The 17,721-nt window shown below is 43.4% G+C and overlaps 1 protein-coding gene across 2 annotated transcripts in view; it reads left to right on the top strand.

Annotated features, from left to right (window-relative positions):
* Nucleotides 1-17,721, top strand: part of CREB5 (cAMP responsive element binding protein 5) — a 254,166-nt gene that overhangs the window by 233,136 nt on the left and 3,309 nt on the right. For both annotated transcript variants that reach the window (XM_059818931.1, XM_059818932.1), the window contains exon 8: nt 12,672-12,989. In XM_059818931.1, coding sequence (XP_059674914.1) covers nt 12,672-12,989 — 318 coding nt within the window. The remainder of the gene's footprint in view (nt 1-12,671; nt 12,990-17,721) is intronic.

Genomic DNA, 17,721 nt, shown 5'->3' on the forward strand with positions numbered 1-17,721 from the left:
TGGCTAGAGTAATTAATGAATCCATTTGGAAAAGTCAGTGCCCTTCAATTAGCCTGAATGTAGCAAAGCAGATGGGATCCCATCCTCCAGGGAGAAAACTGAGAAAGGTCCTAAGAAATACTGCATTGGACTGATTTATCTGGGTAATTATAAGCCTCATTTGCACAAAACTGTTCAATATGGCTGCAGTGAGAAAATTAAGAATTTATAAAATGTTGATATGTGGCCTAAACTATCGGTGGTAGTGGAATGATCTGTCAAGTAGGATCTTGGTTCAGAATATTAAACTAATCATCAGACAGGAGAGGCTGAAAGGCAAACTTCACTGTGGAGCTGGGGGCGGAGGGAATGCATTTCTAGCAAACCTTTTGTTAAAGGCTCCTGTGAGCTCATCTGCAGTGGAAACATTCACTGACATCCTAATTTGATATGGTGTCCTGCCTTGAAACATCCTGCAAGATTTCAGAAAGTGAAAGAATGCGTCTAAAGAAACTTGAAGAAAAAAAAAAAAAAGAAAGAAAACAAAAGGCGAATTTTCTTTAAGCATCTGGTGGTGGAGGAAAAAAATGAGAAGAGTGGTGATAGCATTTGAGACCGAGTGCATCCTAGCCTTATCCCAAGGAGACCCCTCTATCCTTGCCTTATATGACTTATGTGTATGAATGGGAAGCTGCACAGTGTCTTATTAAGGGCTAAACTGGAAGCCAGTACATCTATATTGTAACTGTGTTTTTGTGTGATAGAAAAGGAAAAAGGAAGCTGGACACTTTACAGAAGCAGCAAAAGAAAAATAAACATTGACATCACGGAGAAATTATGGTCTGCAGTTTCTAGAGCTGAGAGGGTTTTTTGGCTATAGGGAAATTGCTCTCCATCATCATGGATTTTTCACATACTTTGTGTGATTAGAAACACCTTGGCTTAGATAGCTCCAAGCAGCATTTTGCACAACATTTTCTGAATTTGAAGCTTCGTCAGAAGTCTTGAACTTTTTAGCGAATGGGAAAGAAACCTAGCAGTCCTACATAGGCAGCCCCATAGAGCAAAGGAGTGGGCCGTGGATGGAGCAGGGCAGACTGAAGACGAGTCAGAGGAGAGTGGTGACAATACCTGGCACTGGCCAAAACCAAAGCGGTATTAACCCTTCCTGCAGTTAGAGAGCAGGGAGGCCTTGCTGTAAGCCTCATCACTATTCCAGCCTTCTGAAATGCTTTCCTAGTTCAGGACACTTCTGTGCCATTCCAAGGCCAGCCTTTTTCTCCCTCTGTTTTCTTCCTCCCTCACAAATGTCCACTTTTCAAAGATGGCAAATGTTGGTGGGTACCCGGGCAGCGCCCTTCTTGCCCTCTCCCACCCCCTCCGGCAGCTCGGCGCTGTATTGCTGTGTTGGTCTGAACGCTATCCCCATTGAACTCGAAATTCAAAGTGTATTCATCTGTTTTAATGAATTAAAAAATCAGTTCAGAATGTCAGACATAACAAATACTTTCAGGGCACTGAAGTGCCGGCAGCAAAGCCGTGCGGCTCCAGTTGTAAGCCTGCCTTGTGCATTCGTTGATGTGCATAATGTATGCTGTTAAATTTTGTATTTTATTTTTTTTCTTTTCTTACCTCAGGAGGCCTGAGATAATGCAGTGATGAGTGCACTGGCCAGAGCAGCCGGGGTGGGATGTTCCCACTCCCGGTCGTCCTCTCAGCCCGACAGCAGGCGATCTGAGACTGGCACAGTTTGGCCTGTGACTGCACTTTCTTGCCCTCCGCTGATAAATAAGCAGGCTAATTGAATTAATAAACAGATAGCTATTTTCCCTGCCAGCTGGAGCACCATCAAAATGTGTGATAAATTATCTGTCAATGCTTTAACCGCAGGGAAGAAATGAAAAAAATTAGCTGCCTCAACCTTTCCTCTCCAGCTCTTCTCCCCCCTTTCCCCTTCCCCTGTCCACCCAAGCCTCCAATTTGGTTTGCCTCAACCCTCCTCACCCCTTGTCTTTTCTCCTTTGGCAGAGTAACTCACCTGGCCAGGCCGCTAATGGGTTATTAAGGCTGTAGGCAGCGGTGGGATGCTGACGTTCCCGGGGAAAGAGGGATGGAGGCTGCGGGAGCGCGGGGCACATGTTTGGGGTGAGATTGCCCGTGACGCAGCTGCCAGCGCACAGCGGTCTCTTAATTGCCCTTAAATTGTGAACTCCTGTGGCCAAGACAGGAGCCACACAGGAGGGACCACGAGGGGTGCGACCGAACAGGAGGAGTGCGACCGAACAGGAGGAGACAAGGCATCAGGAAGCCTTACACTGACTTGCTGGTGTGCAAGGGGGAACTTCCTCGTAACCCTTAGTCCTGAATGCCACAGAGGTGGGTAATGAATGAGGCTTTTTAGTTTCAAAAGAGAGGAAAGCGATGGGGCAGAAGGACTCGGTGATTTTCATAATACAGTCAGGGTGTCCCTGCCATCACCTCTGAAAGTGCAGTTCCCTTTTGGAAATAACACATGACTACATAGCGTCCCTCAACAGTCCTAAGTAAGAGGAGACAAGAAGGATTTTGCTGCTTCACACACTAGGTAGGAGGCAAATAGCTGAAGTTTCTATGGCATTACCTTGATTTCCAGCATACTTGTGTCTAAGTGTTTGTGTGCCTTTGCTGGCCTGGTTTCCCTCACCACATCTTGTCTATAAGTTTCCCAGTGAGCACGCTGGAAAAGCTCCCCAGTCCCTCTCTTTCTAAAGCAGCAAGAAATGGGAGGTGCTGTGGAGTCGCTGAGGAGACTGAGATGGGAATGAGATCACAGCGTTATGATCTTGTGCAGAACACGACATTTTTTTCTGGTGCATATGTCAAATGAATCAGACAATGGTGGTGTCAGGAAGATGGATAATGCTGTCGGCAAGGCTGCAGAGGAGACAGGAAGATGTGTTAAGCACCAAAACAAGACGGTATTTATGCCTTTCTCCCACACTCAGTAGAACTACACAAGAAGTATTAAAAAAAGGAAGGTAGGGCAATAGCAGGAGCAGCTGGATTCCTGATGTACTTTTCAGAAGACTCGTCCGTGCTGTGGAGCGTGGTGAATATAACTGGTGTGCAGGAGTTGCCTGTTCCTGTGATCCTGGCAGCTACTTCTGGTAGGTGGGAAGGTGTCTGGGTCTAGCATCGCCCCGTCCCTGACACACGACCTGTTCTGCCTCCCTCAGGGTGCAGGGTGCTGTGGGGACCCTCTGCCTGCCTGTCCCCAGGTAGGGCACCTCTGCCAGGAATTTTCCCTTAAGTGGTTATTTCTGCCCTCTTTCCCTTGGGCAGGAGGGACAGGGAAGAGTCCACAATCAAGCGAGGCAGGATACTCTGTACCTGTCACTCAGTGCCGGAAAGGAAATCCTGCTCGTGTGACAGCCACCGCAACTGCGGGTCTAGCCAGGCCCCTGACCCGTGCAAATTTGTTCTGTATCCTGTGGTACATGCTGTAGGAAGGCCAAATCCAGCTGTCCAGAAATGGCAGGATGAGGCAATGGCTTACCAAGCAGGCAGCATCCTTCCCTTCCCTGGGGAAGGTTGTTTTTCGGTTTGCTCTGACAAGTTGCTCTGAAAAGCAGTATTGCCAAAGAGTAAGCATACCATGTGCAAGAGAGTGAGCAGCTGACATACTGCATTTTAGTAAGTCACTGCTTGTCAGCCGAGCCATGGGAAGTGTGTGGGGCTGCATTCCTAGCCCCTTCAAACACTAAGAAAAGCCTATTAATGTAAATCACTAATTCCAATAAAAAAGAATAGTTGGGGGGTTGATTCTTTTTATCTCTTGTTTCACATTGTAGCTATCGTAAAGTGTATTAAAAAACCTCGTGGCACTGACAGAGTGGCTAGCTGGTATCTGGTAGAGGGTTGAGCTGTTGCTGTTCCTGGAGCCTCAAGTGGCTTCAAAATTCAATGCATCTGAGCCAAGATACTGCTGTTTAAAAGCAGCTGATGATACACGCGGGTGGTGAAAAACAAGGCAGCAACTTGAGCTGTGTACGAATGGAGGGGATGGCATTGCAGGTGAAGAACAAAGGGGGCATAGCGGAGGGCAGCAGCCAGAGGGGTGAAGTTAGGGAAGAATATGGGGAAAGGTGGGAGAGCATAAGAGACCTTGCATGAGGGTGTAAAAGAACAGTACATATTAACACTGATATGTTGAATTCTGAATATTCATGATAGCCATGCAGATAACTCTCAGCATAGATTATATTTATTTTAGAACAGGAAAGATGTTCTGTTCACACTCTTTATGGTTTGTATCTGTGTACTACATGCCATACCCGAGTGCATGTATTTAAGAAGTCCATAGTCACTAGGTTTGCCTAGGCAGATAATTGAAAGCTGTCTGCTGAATTAAAATGTTATTTTCATTTTTTGGGTCAAATGCTGGAATTCAGTTTTTAAAAAATGTGAAATAACCCATAAGAACATTCTCATTTTATATATGCCTGTACTGTACTTTGAATTCTAGTAATTTCTTCAGAAAAAAAAAATCCATGAATGCTTTAACAATGTTTTGGGAGTCATTTAACTTTAGAAGTGAAGGAGAAAAATAACTTCACCTGAAACTACGTGGTAATGAGACAATGTCTAATTACCTGCATTGAATTCTTCAGTCGGGCCAATAGGCTAATGAACATCAATACTCTTTCACAAAGAGCCCTGGGATCCCTAATGGCTGTAAGTGGCCAGGGCTTTGGTTTTATGTTTCAGAGTCTGGTTGGTATAATCTTGAAACAAAATCTACAGATCAGATCGTATCCCCTACGCAGTCAGTGTGTGTGTGTGTGCGCGCGCACGCGCGTGTATGTGTGTACGCCCTTGAGCACTGCACATCTGGGATGAAATCAAAGCACTTTTAAGTGCACATGTATCCCATTTCTGGCTTGCTAGTAGCCCTTTAAATGTGCTGGGTTTAATCCAGGAAAAACGAGTATTCAAAAATCACACCAGTGAAGGAAAAAAAAAACACCCAAGTTTTATATACTTGGATGGCATTTTTCTTTGAATATGAATGACTTAATCATAATCAACCTTAGTGAGAGGTGGGTGACGAAAGTTCAGAAATCTTCTGACAGAGAAAGACTTTGAACCTGCCTTTCTCATGTCCTTGATGTGTATATTATGCTCGTGAGAGGGAAAAGGAAAGCAAGTAACTTGCATCCTCAGCAAGAAACTGAAGTCACTCTGTAAGGGGTCTCAAGGCTTCAGAGCAGTATTCTGCAGAGAGATTTTTGCGGTGCTAATCCTGTCTGATCTTTGAGTACAAATTAAAATACCCAAACCCACAGTGTTCTTTCCAGCATTAAAGAGTGTTCTGATTTCAGGATTTGCTCCGTATCTGGCTTGTAGAGGAAATTCCCCAAACTTCCTCTGAAATCAATTTCCACTTTGCTCATTTAATACATTCGTAAATGTTCGTTGTGGGCTCAGGCAAGATATATATATAGCAGTGCAAGTGCTGAACAAGCACTTCCCACTTGCATTGTACTAGAAGATGGGAACGATTTTAGAAACCTGGTTACAGCCTTTGCTTGTGGGAGTGAGGACGACCTGAGCTCCAGCCTCTTTGGCAGAGGCTTTGCCAAAGTTGATTTATGTCCAGTGTGAAGAAAGAGTCCATGGTCTCTCGGCTCAGGAATGAGCTGTAATACAGGCATTAGAGAATAGATTGGAAGATGGGCAGTAGAGACTCAGGTCCCCTTGAGCTGCAGTTTTCCGACTTTCCTGCAGGGTGCTATTAACACTGAGTGCTTTTAATGCCACCTCCTTTCTCTGTGTTTTCCATGGGTGACAACCTAGCATGCATGGGACTATCCCATAGATGAATCTGGCAGAATAACAAAGCAAAAAACTGTTTATTTGGAGAATTAGGGTGCTGATTAGGTATGCGCCTGCCTACTGATAGCAGGCACAGGCAATTAATCCCCAAAGTGTCTGGCATTTTGCTGTCAGAAACCTGCCTCTCCAGGGGTAGGTAGCAGCTAAGTAGCAGCTTTTCTTTCGGACTCTGGCACACAGAGGGGAAACCAGGCAGAAGCTGGTTGTATTTGTTGGAGCCTTCTATTGGTATTGTATGTTGAAATTATATGACACCATTTGCCAGTAATAAATCACTTTGCTGTCTGTTGCGTGACTACATAATTAAACATCCCTTGTCATGGATACACATGCAGGGATTGACTTAGACTTGGTGGGAATTAGGGGTTTGATTTTTTGAACTTTACATTTCCTGACTCCTGTGCAAACCAAATCCAGTTGTTTAACACTGCATTGAGAAATGATTCATGCAAGAAATAGTATATAGTGAGAAGCACAAACTGTACTTTCAGTGTATTTTCTGTCCTGATGATAATTTACTTGTTCATTAGAAATGCGTGTAGAATAGGAATGGAGAATTTCATTTTTTTCTGTTTCTAATCCTTAAAAAGGTGGTGCATTGCATGAGGATAATGACATTTATGTCCTTTGCAAGGTGCTTTGAGACGAACAGAAGGAAATTGCTGGATGGAGATGGGATGTAAACTCACTTGTGTTTTCTGCTGTCGCTGGAGCTGTAGTCGTTCTCAATGAAATGCCGCCACCAGAAGACGGCAGTTCTGGCAGAGTACCCTTGGGCCACCCTGGCTGCGACCTGCATTGGATTACTTAAAATGGGCAGTCCTCTGGAGAGGTGTCACTGGGACTGATGTCACCAGCAAGCGTGGCTGCTCAGAGCTCCTCCGTGCCCTGAGTTCAGGGACACTGAAGCAGCTCTTGCAGCTGACCCGTCCTTGAGCAGCATGGTGTCTATTAGTTTTATTGCCGCTTTGATTGTTTGCAGTTGATTCTCACTGCTTTCAGCTGAAGTTTAATTCAGTTTGCGTTTGGAAGGACAAGGGAGCAAATTTGTTGTTTTTATTAGAGGCTAAGCTGCACTGAAGGCTGGATGACGATCCATTGTTCGTGTTGTTACAAAATCCTACTAAGTAGGGAAGAAAGCACAAAGGAAGGGAAAAGTATAATTCAGATTTGCCAAACAGCCTGAGAATAATTAGAAGATTAGCAGTTTGGCACTGTTTACTGGTGAGCTGTGAATTAAATACATCCCCCTTTTCTCTTTACATTAGTGTAATGTGTCACTTCGGTTCTGGATTTCATGTCCTTCGCACACCTCTCACTCCTCCTTCAGTCAATATGCAGGACTGTATTTTATTGCACAAGAAATGTAGGAGCAAGCATTTAATGTGGCACCGGAGACTTCCTAATCGCCAGTCTCTGAAATGTGCTCATAAGTATCTGCAGTTCACTTACTGGGTGGAGATGAATCGCCTCCAATTTGCTTTTATGAATGTGAGTGGAACATTTGCAAAAAGTGGCTTCTGTTATTTACACTGTGAAATGCTCGTAAGCAGCCAACTATAAAAGACCTGAGTGACATTTATGCTTATGTTCTCTTGTCGCAGTCGTAGTTGGAGGAAAGGATAAAATTCAATGTGATGCTCTGAAATATGCCAGGTGAAGTTCTGTTCACAGCTTTAGCTGCCACCAGCTTAACTCCATATATACATCTTGGGTATGATGCTTTGAGGAGCACAAGTGAAAAAGAAAACCTGACCATCGCAGACGAGAAAACAATGTTAGTGCCACTGAAGTCAATGGTATGCTTGCCATGAAGTTTGGCTAAGCCAGATTTTTACCCTGCGGTTGCTGCCTAATTGCAGATGTGTGGAGATGCTTGATGTTTGTATTTTTTTTTTCTGATTTCCCACCCCTCTCTAGTCTCTTCCATCCCCTGTGGGGAACTTATTACACCCTTGTATAATAGGGACTAGAATCACAGTCACTAGTGCGAGAAAATATCTTTGAGATCATATTCCATCTGCCTACAGGGGTCTGATAGAATCTCCTGATAAGAATGTACCAGATATTAAGCTGTTACTACAGCTGGTCTTGTCTCTTCTCTAATTTAGTGGGATTTGGGCATGCAGACCAGAAGGGGAAGAGAGTTTTTTTCTGAGTGCAGCAATGCATACTTATTCAGAACAATTCAATCCTATTCAAAACCAGCACTCCATGTCTGTCCCAACCTAAAATTCAGCTGGATGGTATAATAGCTTATTGTTTGATGCAAGCACAGATCACTCAGGTAATAACATCTGTAAAATTGGAGGAGATTTTTGTCATTTCCCCACTGAGGAATAAATGTGAGAAAGTTGTAATTTATTGTCACATATACATGCAATATAATATTTATAGCCTGTTGTACTATAAATATAACATGCTATAAATATTTATATACATATGAAAACCCCAAAATTATTTGAATTTTCAGTTGTGGGAAAAGCAACCTCCAAATTTATGGTTTTATTGATCTTTTTTTTTCTTCTTCTAACAAGCTGAAAAAAATGCTGTCTGTTCTTCACTAGCAATTTTGGAGAAAGAAGGTGGCGCAAAAACCAAGGCAACCTTGAAATACACATCAAGATAGAGAAAAATTAGAAAGCAGCAAGATCCTGAACTGCCGAAGTGTTAGGGAAGCTGATATTTTTCATTCATGATCTCAAATGTTTGTAGCCCATTTGGGCAGACTTAGGGTTTGCCCAAAGATATTCAGCGAATAAATTATGATTTATGTTGACAAAAAGAAACATCAAGCAATTCACTGCACCATGATGTCAGGCTTTAGGTGGAGGAAGCACTGTGAAAACTGTCTGTTTCAAAAAACCCAGTATTCCAGGTACAATAACTTCTTTGAGGTGTTAACTTCATATGACATTCAGTGGGGTGGCTTCAGAGTAAATGTGTCAGGGGCATTACCATGAGCAATAGTACAGGGAACACAGCACTCATACCTGTGGAGCACTAATATCCATTGTTTCTGTTTCCTCCTAAGCATCAAAGATGAGTGTTTATGTGCTTCTGGCTTCCTGTAGGCTGAAAAGGGAATTTTCTCTGCTCACTCGATCAGAGGCAAAGCAGGCTGTTCTCTGTGAAAGATTTCTCATGTTGTCTGTGTCACTGACAGCCGTTAGATTGAGTGGAAATCAGCTGTAACTGATGTTGGTCACTATATTGCTTTGATGAAATAATAAAAATAATTAGTAAGGGCCAAAAGCCAGGTAAGATGAGCACCTGCATTTCCTCTTGGCTTGAGGTTGGCGGGGATTTTTTTGAAAATTACACTATAAAAGGGAGAGAAGAGGCATTGTGCCCTAAAAAACGCTGCCACTGAGGTTAGCAGAAATTTCGGGTTTTGGTGCGAGCAGATCTGAGTAGTTAGTCCTCTGTTTCAGCTCCAGTTTGTGAACTGCCAGGTACCCGCAGGCTCTGGTGAAGTCAGTCACACAGTTCCTGAAAAACTGAACGGCCACAGGAATGGGTCCTGGGTTATCATTTCATTCTAGAGGGGATTTGCTAATGTAGTCAGTCCAGTAAACTTGATTTTGATGCCATCGCATTGTATTTGACACTAAACTAAAACAGCTGTTTGCAATTAACTCACATAAAAAGAACAATAACAAAAATGCAACCTGCCCTTCCAGCTCTACACATACTCAATGCAAAGAGTTCACCAAGTTCTGGTGATTTTCCCTCCCTGTGCTCTAACTAAAACATCCAAAACAATTGATCTCGCTGAAGACCAAATAAAAAAAAAATGTTTATCGTTCCCCAAATGCTTCTGATGCGCAGCAGCGACTGGTTAATGGAAGATCTGGGTGCGTGTGCAGGCAGGGCTCTCGCGGCTGCGGAGCTGATCTAAGCACGAAGTTAAAGGGAGGCGAGGGCCGGGCGATGGCTGTTGCTGCCCTGGGACAGGATGAGGTAGAGAGCTGGTTTCTTACCAGGACTGGGATCCAGGGCAGCTGGCCCACCCTCCCATTGGGAACAGTGAACAAGGAGCTTATAAAATACACAGACCAAATGGAAATGACCCCTATTGACTGAAACCAGCTGCATGTCAGACCTCTCACTGTCTCTCTTGATTTGCTATCTCAAATAAATGGATGTGGTAGAATGGGCTATGGAAAGAAAACAAAATAATTTATTCTCCTTGAAGTCCTGCCACACTAATAAGCCACAGTTTTTACAGCTGAAAAAAAATGTTTATTCGCAGATTAAGTTCTTCCCTCCTTTTTTTTTTGGCTTTGAAAATCTGCAGTTTAGACATGCTGTAGTTCAGTTGCAGAGGTCTTTGACAAACATAGCATTGGTAGATTTAGTTAGGTATTCATCACATAAAACTACTGGCTAACAGGAGCTTGGTGGTTTTTTGCGTTTTGATTCAGAAAACAAAGTTACGACACCTTTTGTTGGTGCTTTGGCTTAGATCTGAGTCGTAGCTCAGCCCCATGAAAAAGGTCTTAGCGAGTTTTGAAGAGTGACGTGCAGAATGACTTGACTTATTCATGTGTTGTTTTCCATATTTTTCCTAATACACTCCTGGGTAACACCAGTTATTCTGAGCGTTGTGAAGAGCTGCTTGCAGTAACCAGGGTAGCACTTGAATTCAAAAACATTAAGGAAGAAAGCTGCTCAAATCCTCCATTTTATACCCCAGATAGGTTACTGCTAATGATGTTAGACTGAGCTCAGTTCTGACCTTAGAGGCAAGGAAGGAGCTATTTAACCTCGCTGCCATAGTTGCCTCCATCTCTTTTTGAGAAGGTCATGAGGTTTTGACAAGTTCGGTCATGGTTTGATTGGCTTTCTGTAAGGACACTTCTTAAAGTCACCAGTCTAGTTTTCCTTCACACAAACCGAAGCACTGATGTGTTTTGCAAATGTATCTTATCTTTTATTTTCTTTTTTTTTTTTTTAAAGTCTTGTTCAGCCAATTGATCATTAGTGAAATAAGCCACCAAATTTGGATTAATGGATCTATTAGAGACTCTCACTGGACTAACTTTCATAAAGTCTGCAAAAGCATGTAGAATACAAAAATTTGAGGATGATATTTTGAATTGACCCTGTTAGTTCTTTTTTTCTTCCACAACCTTCTATTTTTTGACTAATATTTTTCTTTTAACTTTTTTCTTAAGAATTTGTTTCTTCCTCACTCCTGGGTGCACAAACAGAATGGGGTAGCAGCTTTGAACATAGGATCCTTTACCTGTGGTCTTGCAGTGGAGTTGCACAGACAGATGTTATTTCAATATAAAGTAGATTGAAATTCCTGTCTATAGGCTCTGAGTGTCCTGGCAGTCATTCTCTTTGCTTTAAAGACAAAATCGAAATGCAGTTCAATCTGGCAGATTTTAGCCACATTGGCTTGGAGGATCTTCTGACCATCATCTGTGACCCACAGATATTGCTATGGGAAAAGGCACACCTCTGTTCCTCGTACCACTGCTGTTTCTTGCTGGCTGTCCTATAGGTGGCATCTCTTATTGATGAGCTATCTGCTACTCATTATATCCTCTGGCTGCATAATGAATTAAGAGCTAGTTCATGGGTTATTCGGATCATACTAGTTTGGCATCAAGTGATATCTTGGACCTCCTTCCTTGCATTTTTATCTTACCATTTTCTGCTGACTACTTACTTGGATTAGTGAGAATAAAGCAAGCTTATGTTGACTTCTCCAAAATGTAAAGAAGTAAAGCAGTCCTGGGTAGCTGCCTGTAAAGCAAGACACAGAATCCTGGATACAAAGGAGGTTTCTATGGGTTTGGATGGAGCCCTTCTCCTAGCTGACATTTGTCAGGTACCTTTGGCACACTCCTCTAGGACATTGGTGATTTCAGTAGTCCAAGGGTAGGACAACATCAGCGAGGTGGCTATATGCCAGTACAGCTCACAGCTTTGGGATGACCCTGTAATTGCGCTGAAAGGGAACCTTTTTTTCTCTGTATTTCAGCTATTGCCTATTACACAAGGGCCCTTATCCTGCAGTCCAAAATGTGGCAGCCCTTCCCATTGCCCTTTGGTGGTGTTCAGGTAAAAGTGAATGGATGCTATTGGTATTAAGGAGAGTTTTGCTCCAGACAGGACACCAGGGCCCAATCCAGTGACAGTACAAAACATGAGGAGTACAAAACAGAGAGAGGGATTAGCATGTGATAACAACACAGCAGACATTTGAACTTCCCAGCAAAGAAAAAGGATCAGGTTGAGGCCACCCTCATTATTTTCCTGTCTTTCTGGTAAAAGACCAGGTTGTGTGCTAGTACAACTGTAGAACATTTCTGAGTCTGAATTTGAAAAACACGTCAATGCAATATATTTATCAACAAGTTTTAAAAATAATATCTGTAGTAAAAAGGAGAGGGGAACTAAGTATCAGACTTCATTTCACCTTTATTTTAATCAGACCTTCCTTTTTAAAAGTTGCAAGAATACAAGCTTGATGAAGCTAATGCTACTGAGCTGGCCAAAGAGAAAAGGATTAGAGCCAGTTATTTTTCCTCAGCAGCACAGTAGGAGATGTGTAACTGTTGAATTTCAGTTCAGATGTTTATATCTTTACGTATTTACAGTGGAAAACTAGATTAGAGCCCAAGAATATGTTCTTTCTCAAACTGAAATCATATACCTTTCATCAAGGGAAAAGCAAGAAAAAAACTAAATAAATCTGAAAACGCAGGACAAAGCACTGTTTCTACAACAGCAGAAATCTTATTCTGATTGCTCAGGTCATCATGTATGAATGTTCAATTTTCTGCCTTGTTGTGTTACAGAGACTGAAGGCAGCACTGACTCATCATCCTGCCGCCATGTCCAACGGGAATATGAACACCATGGGCCACATGATGGAAATGATGAGCTCGCGACAGGACCAGACGCCACATCATCATATGCACTCACATCCTCATCAGCACCAAACACTGCCACCTCATCACTCATACCCGCATCAGCACCAGCATCCAGCGCACCATCCTCATCCTCAGGCTCATCACCAGCAGAATCATCCCCACCACCACTCACACCTTCACGCACATCCAGCACATCACCAGACCTCGCCGCACCCCCCGCTGCACTCAGGCGGACAAGCACAGGTAGACCTTCATGCCATGCTGCATCGTTGAGTTTTGCTGTTATGTGGAGTTAAAGCCTGATCCCTGTATTGTTTCTTCTTGCACACATATCTTGTTAGTTACAAGCCCCTCAGGCTACTCATAAATGTCCGCTACCAATGGTGGGGAAGTGCAAACTTTATTCAGAAAACGGAGTGAGGCAACAACTTGTTTTAGTGCTTAATTTGCTAGATATTTCTAAGCTCTTACTTAATAAGGAGCTCCAAGGTTTTTCAGTGCTCTGAGCTCTGCAAATTGCCACATATCCTTTTATGGATGAGTTTTATTACGGCGATTAGCATATTATATATGTTGCTTAATGTGCTTGAACCTACACTTCTCAGGCCAAGATTTAAAGATCTGTATGTGTTCTACCTACAGAAATGCATAGCACAATCTGTAGTAAAGTAAAATGGCACTTCATGTGCACACTCAAAGCAAGAAGTGTGTGTGTGTGTAAGTAAGTAAGTACCCTCAATGAACTTAATGAGCTATTTATTTCCTGTCAAGACTGGAGATAGTAGAGGTAGTTTTAAGGTAAAACTGGCTTAGAGGAAAAGAACAAAGGATCCCGATGCTGTGAAGGGGATAGCACCCCCCAGCTGTGGAGTATGAGAGAAAGCCAAGATCAGCTGAGAGTGCAGGTAATAGTTGGTGGATGTTGTGTCAGGAGAAAAAGATGGTGAAGCCAATCCAAGGAGAGATATTTAAACCAGGAAGGCAGTTTTGAATTGCATTCAGGTGATGAGAGCTCAGTGAAGGTCTCCACTGAATGAGATGAAGGTCTCCATTTTTGGACAGGTATATTGGCTTCAGCAATTTGGATAATTCAATATCTGAACAGAATGTTTCTTGAACTAATGAACTAGTGAGCACGGACTTCAGCAGAGTCATTTTTAAGAGAAATTCCATTAATGTCTTAAGATGATAGGCTTCTGCATCAGGATCACACAAGAAAAATAAAGCTCTGGGGGCAGACTGTAACATGTCAGGTCAGGGGAGCAAATTTAAGGAGGACAAGCGGGCAGTGCATAGAATGAGGACAAAGAGGAGTGCCAGCCGTAAGAAGTTCAATCTGTGAAGTATTGTGTTGCTTGCAAATACCTTTCAGACAAGCTCTTAGAAAACATTAAAGAAAATGAGAGGATTTGGCTGACATCCCAGTGTCCCACAACATTAACTATTTACTAACATCTAGCTTTATTATTGCAGTGGCTGGAAGCACATGGGATTTCCCTAAAGCATTTGCTAATGTAAAATGAATTGTCAGCTTTAGAGAAACAGTCTAAATAAGAAAGCAGCAGACTCCCCTGTGAGAAGATGTCCAGAGCTTTCCTAAGTTTAGTTCAGTTTTTACTTTGTGAATTCAATTATTTTCCCATCTGTTAATGAGTTATTTTCCTTGGAGTTGTTTAAAAACTCCAATAAAAAGACATTATCTCATAACAGAGAAACCAAAAGTAACCTGATGGCTGTCTTGGAGATCCATGAGAGAGCAAGGATGAAGTTGTGCTTAGCGGACTGAGGACCCCATGGATGAGATGGAGGAAGTCACTAAACCTCTCTGAGGCTTTTAAAACAAGGGTAGTAGTACTGACACCTCACTGAGGGATTGGGAGGATAAACATGTTAATGCAGGTGAGGGAGTCAGATACCACAGTATGAAGCACCGCTGCAAAATGTCCATATTACCACTTTTAACAGGTGAGGAGAAAACAGCTACACGAGAAGACAAACCTCCCAGGTTTAAGGATAAGACATCAGCCAATGAGCCAGTGTGCTACAGCCATCTCTTCCTCTTAACTTACGTGCTGCTGAAGCCGGTTTTGAGTCATTCCAGTTAGGACAGCCTCAACTTCTTGTGCTTTGTATTCCCCATTAACTAGGCACCCCGAAAGACTCACAGGCGGGCAAGAAGAGATACGGGCACCAGGGTAGGTGGACTGACTGGCCAGTCATAAAGCTACATCAGGTTCACTCCAGTCTCAAGCTGGGCCTGCAGCCAGATGAGCTTTGCCATGTACAGCGTGTCACTGGAGGCAACGGGCCCCATCAGGGATCAAGGAGGTCTTCACCTTGTCCATAGGTGTGTCACCAAGAGGATGGGAACAGAGGGTGATGGCTGACGAGGCTGAGCAGGACTCCTAGGGCCAGCGGCTTCCCCGGGCAGCAGAGCTCTTGCTGCACGCCTGCTCCCATGGTGCGAAGGCAATAGTGATTTCTGAGCAGATGCATTACTGGGGAGAAAAGAAGGGTTTGCTGAGTAATAACCACTTGGTTATTACTTTCGAAGCTCATCCATAGTGCCCATGGTAACGGCCTCTTTGGGGGTCAGATTGCCTCAGCAGACGTTAATTTTATGGTGCATTTTACTAATTATTAACCTCCTTATTCTTCTGAGCCGGATTCTTCCATTCCAAACCACCTGCCAAATGACAGCATGGTCCACGCCGCTGTGAGCTATGTGCTCCCATGCCGAGACTGTTGTTATTCTACACCACACCCTTCTGTAATGCCAGAATTCATTTCATGCTTTTCAGCTACCATTTTGATACACAGGAGCCCAATGAGTTATGCTTTCGTAGAATGAATGAATGGGTATTAGTTTTGTAGTAAGTGGCAAAGAACAGACAAGTATTGGATCAAGGATAAAAGTAGAAATCACCTTCTGATAGGTATCTTTCTGAGAAAGAGAGATATTTTATCAAGTTGTAGCTGTGTCGCCTCAACTACTACAAAAATGACACTATTATTCTTGTATTGGTCCCATGAAGGTTTCTTCATATCAAACTTGCCAGAGTGATAGCTTAAGCAGAGTAGGGGTAGGGGTTTGGATGCTCCTTCATTCTGTTAGCTGTCCTACGTTTGTCTTCATTATGGATACATGATTAGCATCCTCTAAAAAAAAATTAACCTCAATTTTAATATATGTTCATTTTCTTTCTTATGTCCCTAGGCAGGGCAGCAAAATCCTGCTAGAGAATGATGCTTAGACAGTTAGTAAGATATAACCTAATAGATTTCAGGGTTAAGAGATATCTAGTAAGAGTCAGTTAATTATCCCACGTGACATTATTAGTGATGTAATGGCAACCTTTAAAATTAATATCTGCCAGAGATAAGAGAGAAGATCTTGTTGTTCTGAAAATGCACTCTGACTGCCCAAAGACTGCTACATTCTGAAAACAAAATGACTCACTAGTTATTCAGGAGAAAATGACCATTTGAGGGGAAAGAGAAAAAAAAAAATTCTATAGTTACGTTTTTCTGCCTGTGTAGCAGACCCGACTAGGAGAGTTAAGAAACAAGATTTTTTAATGCTGGAGGAAAAAGAGGAGAAATGGAATAAGGAAAGCTTTTGGTGTCCAGAAACATAAATAAATCTTTGAAGTCCCGAAAGGTGTTGTATGTGAGAAAATGAAAGGCCTTTGATGACATGTTGACATTAAAAGAGATCTCTGAGGCCTCTACACTCAGACATCTTGCTAAAGAGGCAGCATGCCCAGCCCCGGTGGACGGGGAGCAGCTGGCATCCCTCGGCAGCCATCTCCTGGAGGCAGCCTGGGGATGCTGGCGGGGACAGGGACAGTGGCCGGCGGTCCTGCCTGGCTCTGGCTGGTGATCCTGCGCGGTGCTGGTGGCTGCAGCCTCTGCAGCTGCCGTAGCCCTGGGACTCCAACCCCCGGCGTGGACAGAGGGTTGGAGATTTTACCAGCAAACATACGGACTTAATACAAGCTGAAATTTTAAATTCAGTCAGAACGTGCAGGGTGGCTTTTTTATTTTTAGAAAGGTATTTTTTTTAAAACATTTTTCTGCTCCTGCGAAAGAGATTCCCTGACTGTGCAACATAAAGCTGGGAATAAATTTGGCTTTATGCAAAAAGCGTTATCAGATGCACAGAATAATTACACGTAAAATTGGCACTTTAATTGACACAAGTCAGCTGGGGGAGGGAGCAAACTCTTCTTTGCAGTTTGTGGTGAGATTCTAGACAGAAAAGCGACCTCGCAAGACGATAGTATCATTTTAATTGAGACAGACAGAGGTGTTAGGCAAACACACGTTAATAGCCGCAATTGAAATTCAGGGCTCAGTCTGACAAAGCACTGAGTATGTCCACTCCCTAGAGTCAAAAGGAAGCACCTTGGAGGTTTGGGCCTTTGCCAGAACAAGAGGCTTAATTTTGAGTCAACAATTCAAGTTTCCAGACGGTTCCAGACTGTGCCGGAGCAGCGACGGCAGCAATATGAGCAGTGCAGCAGCTTCCGCTGGGCACGAGCAATGGGACCTGTGAGTCGGACTCCCGAGCCCCAAGCACAGTCTAGAGCCCCATGGCCTGGACTCCACGGAGAGGCAGGAAAGCGGTCCAAAAGCTATTCCCAGGCAGCTGAACGTTAGGTCTGATGCTGGTTCCAGGCAGGGACGTGGGCATGTCTTTCATCCACCCAGGAGTCAGAGCACAGACTACGTGGAGCTGCCCCCACCACGCGCCTTTTCTTTAATGGCATGGGCCAGTTACTCTCAAGAGCAGGATCAATACTCTCCTGCAGTTGAAAAAGCATAAATACATATTTTTCCATAGTTCCGTAGCAGCGGGACTGGATGTGGGGTGCCTCTGCTGTCAAAGCCAGGCTGCTGAAAAAAAGGGAGTACAGCATCCACGGGGGTCAAATGGAAACGCTTGAGAAGGGGAATAGCCCTTCTCCATGCA

Source organism: Gavia stellata, chromosome 6 (genome assembly GCF_030936135.1).
Source record: "Gavia stellata isolate bGavSte3 chromosome 6, bGavSte3.hap2, whole genome shotgun sequence".
NCBI lineage: Eukaryota > Metazoa > Chordata > Aves > Gaviiformes > Gaviidae > Gavia > Gavia stellata.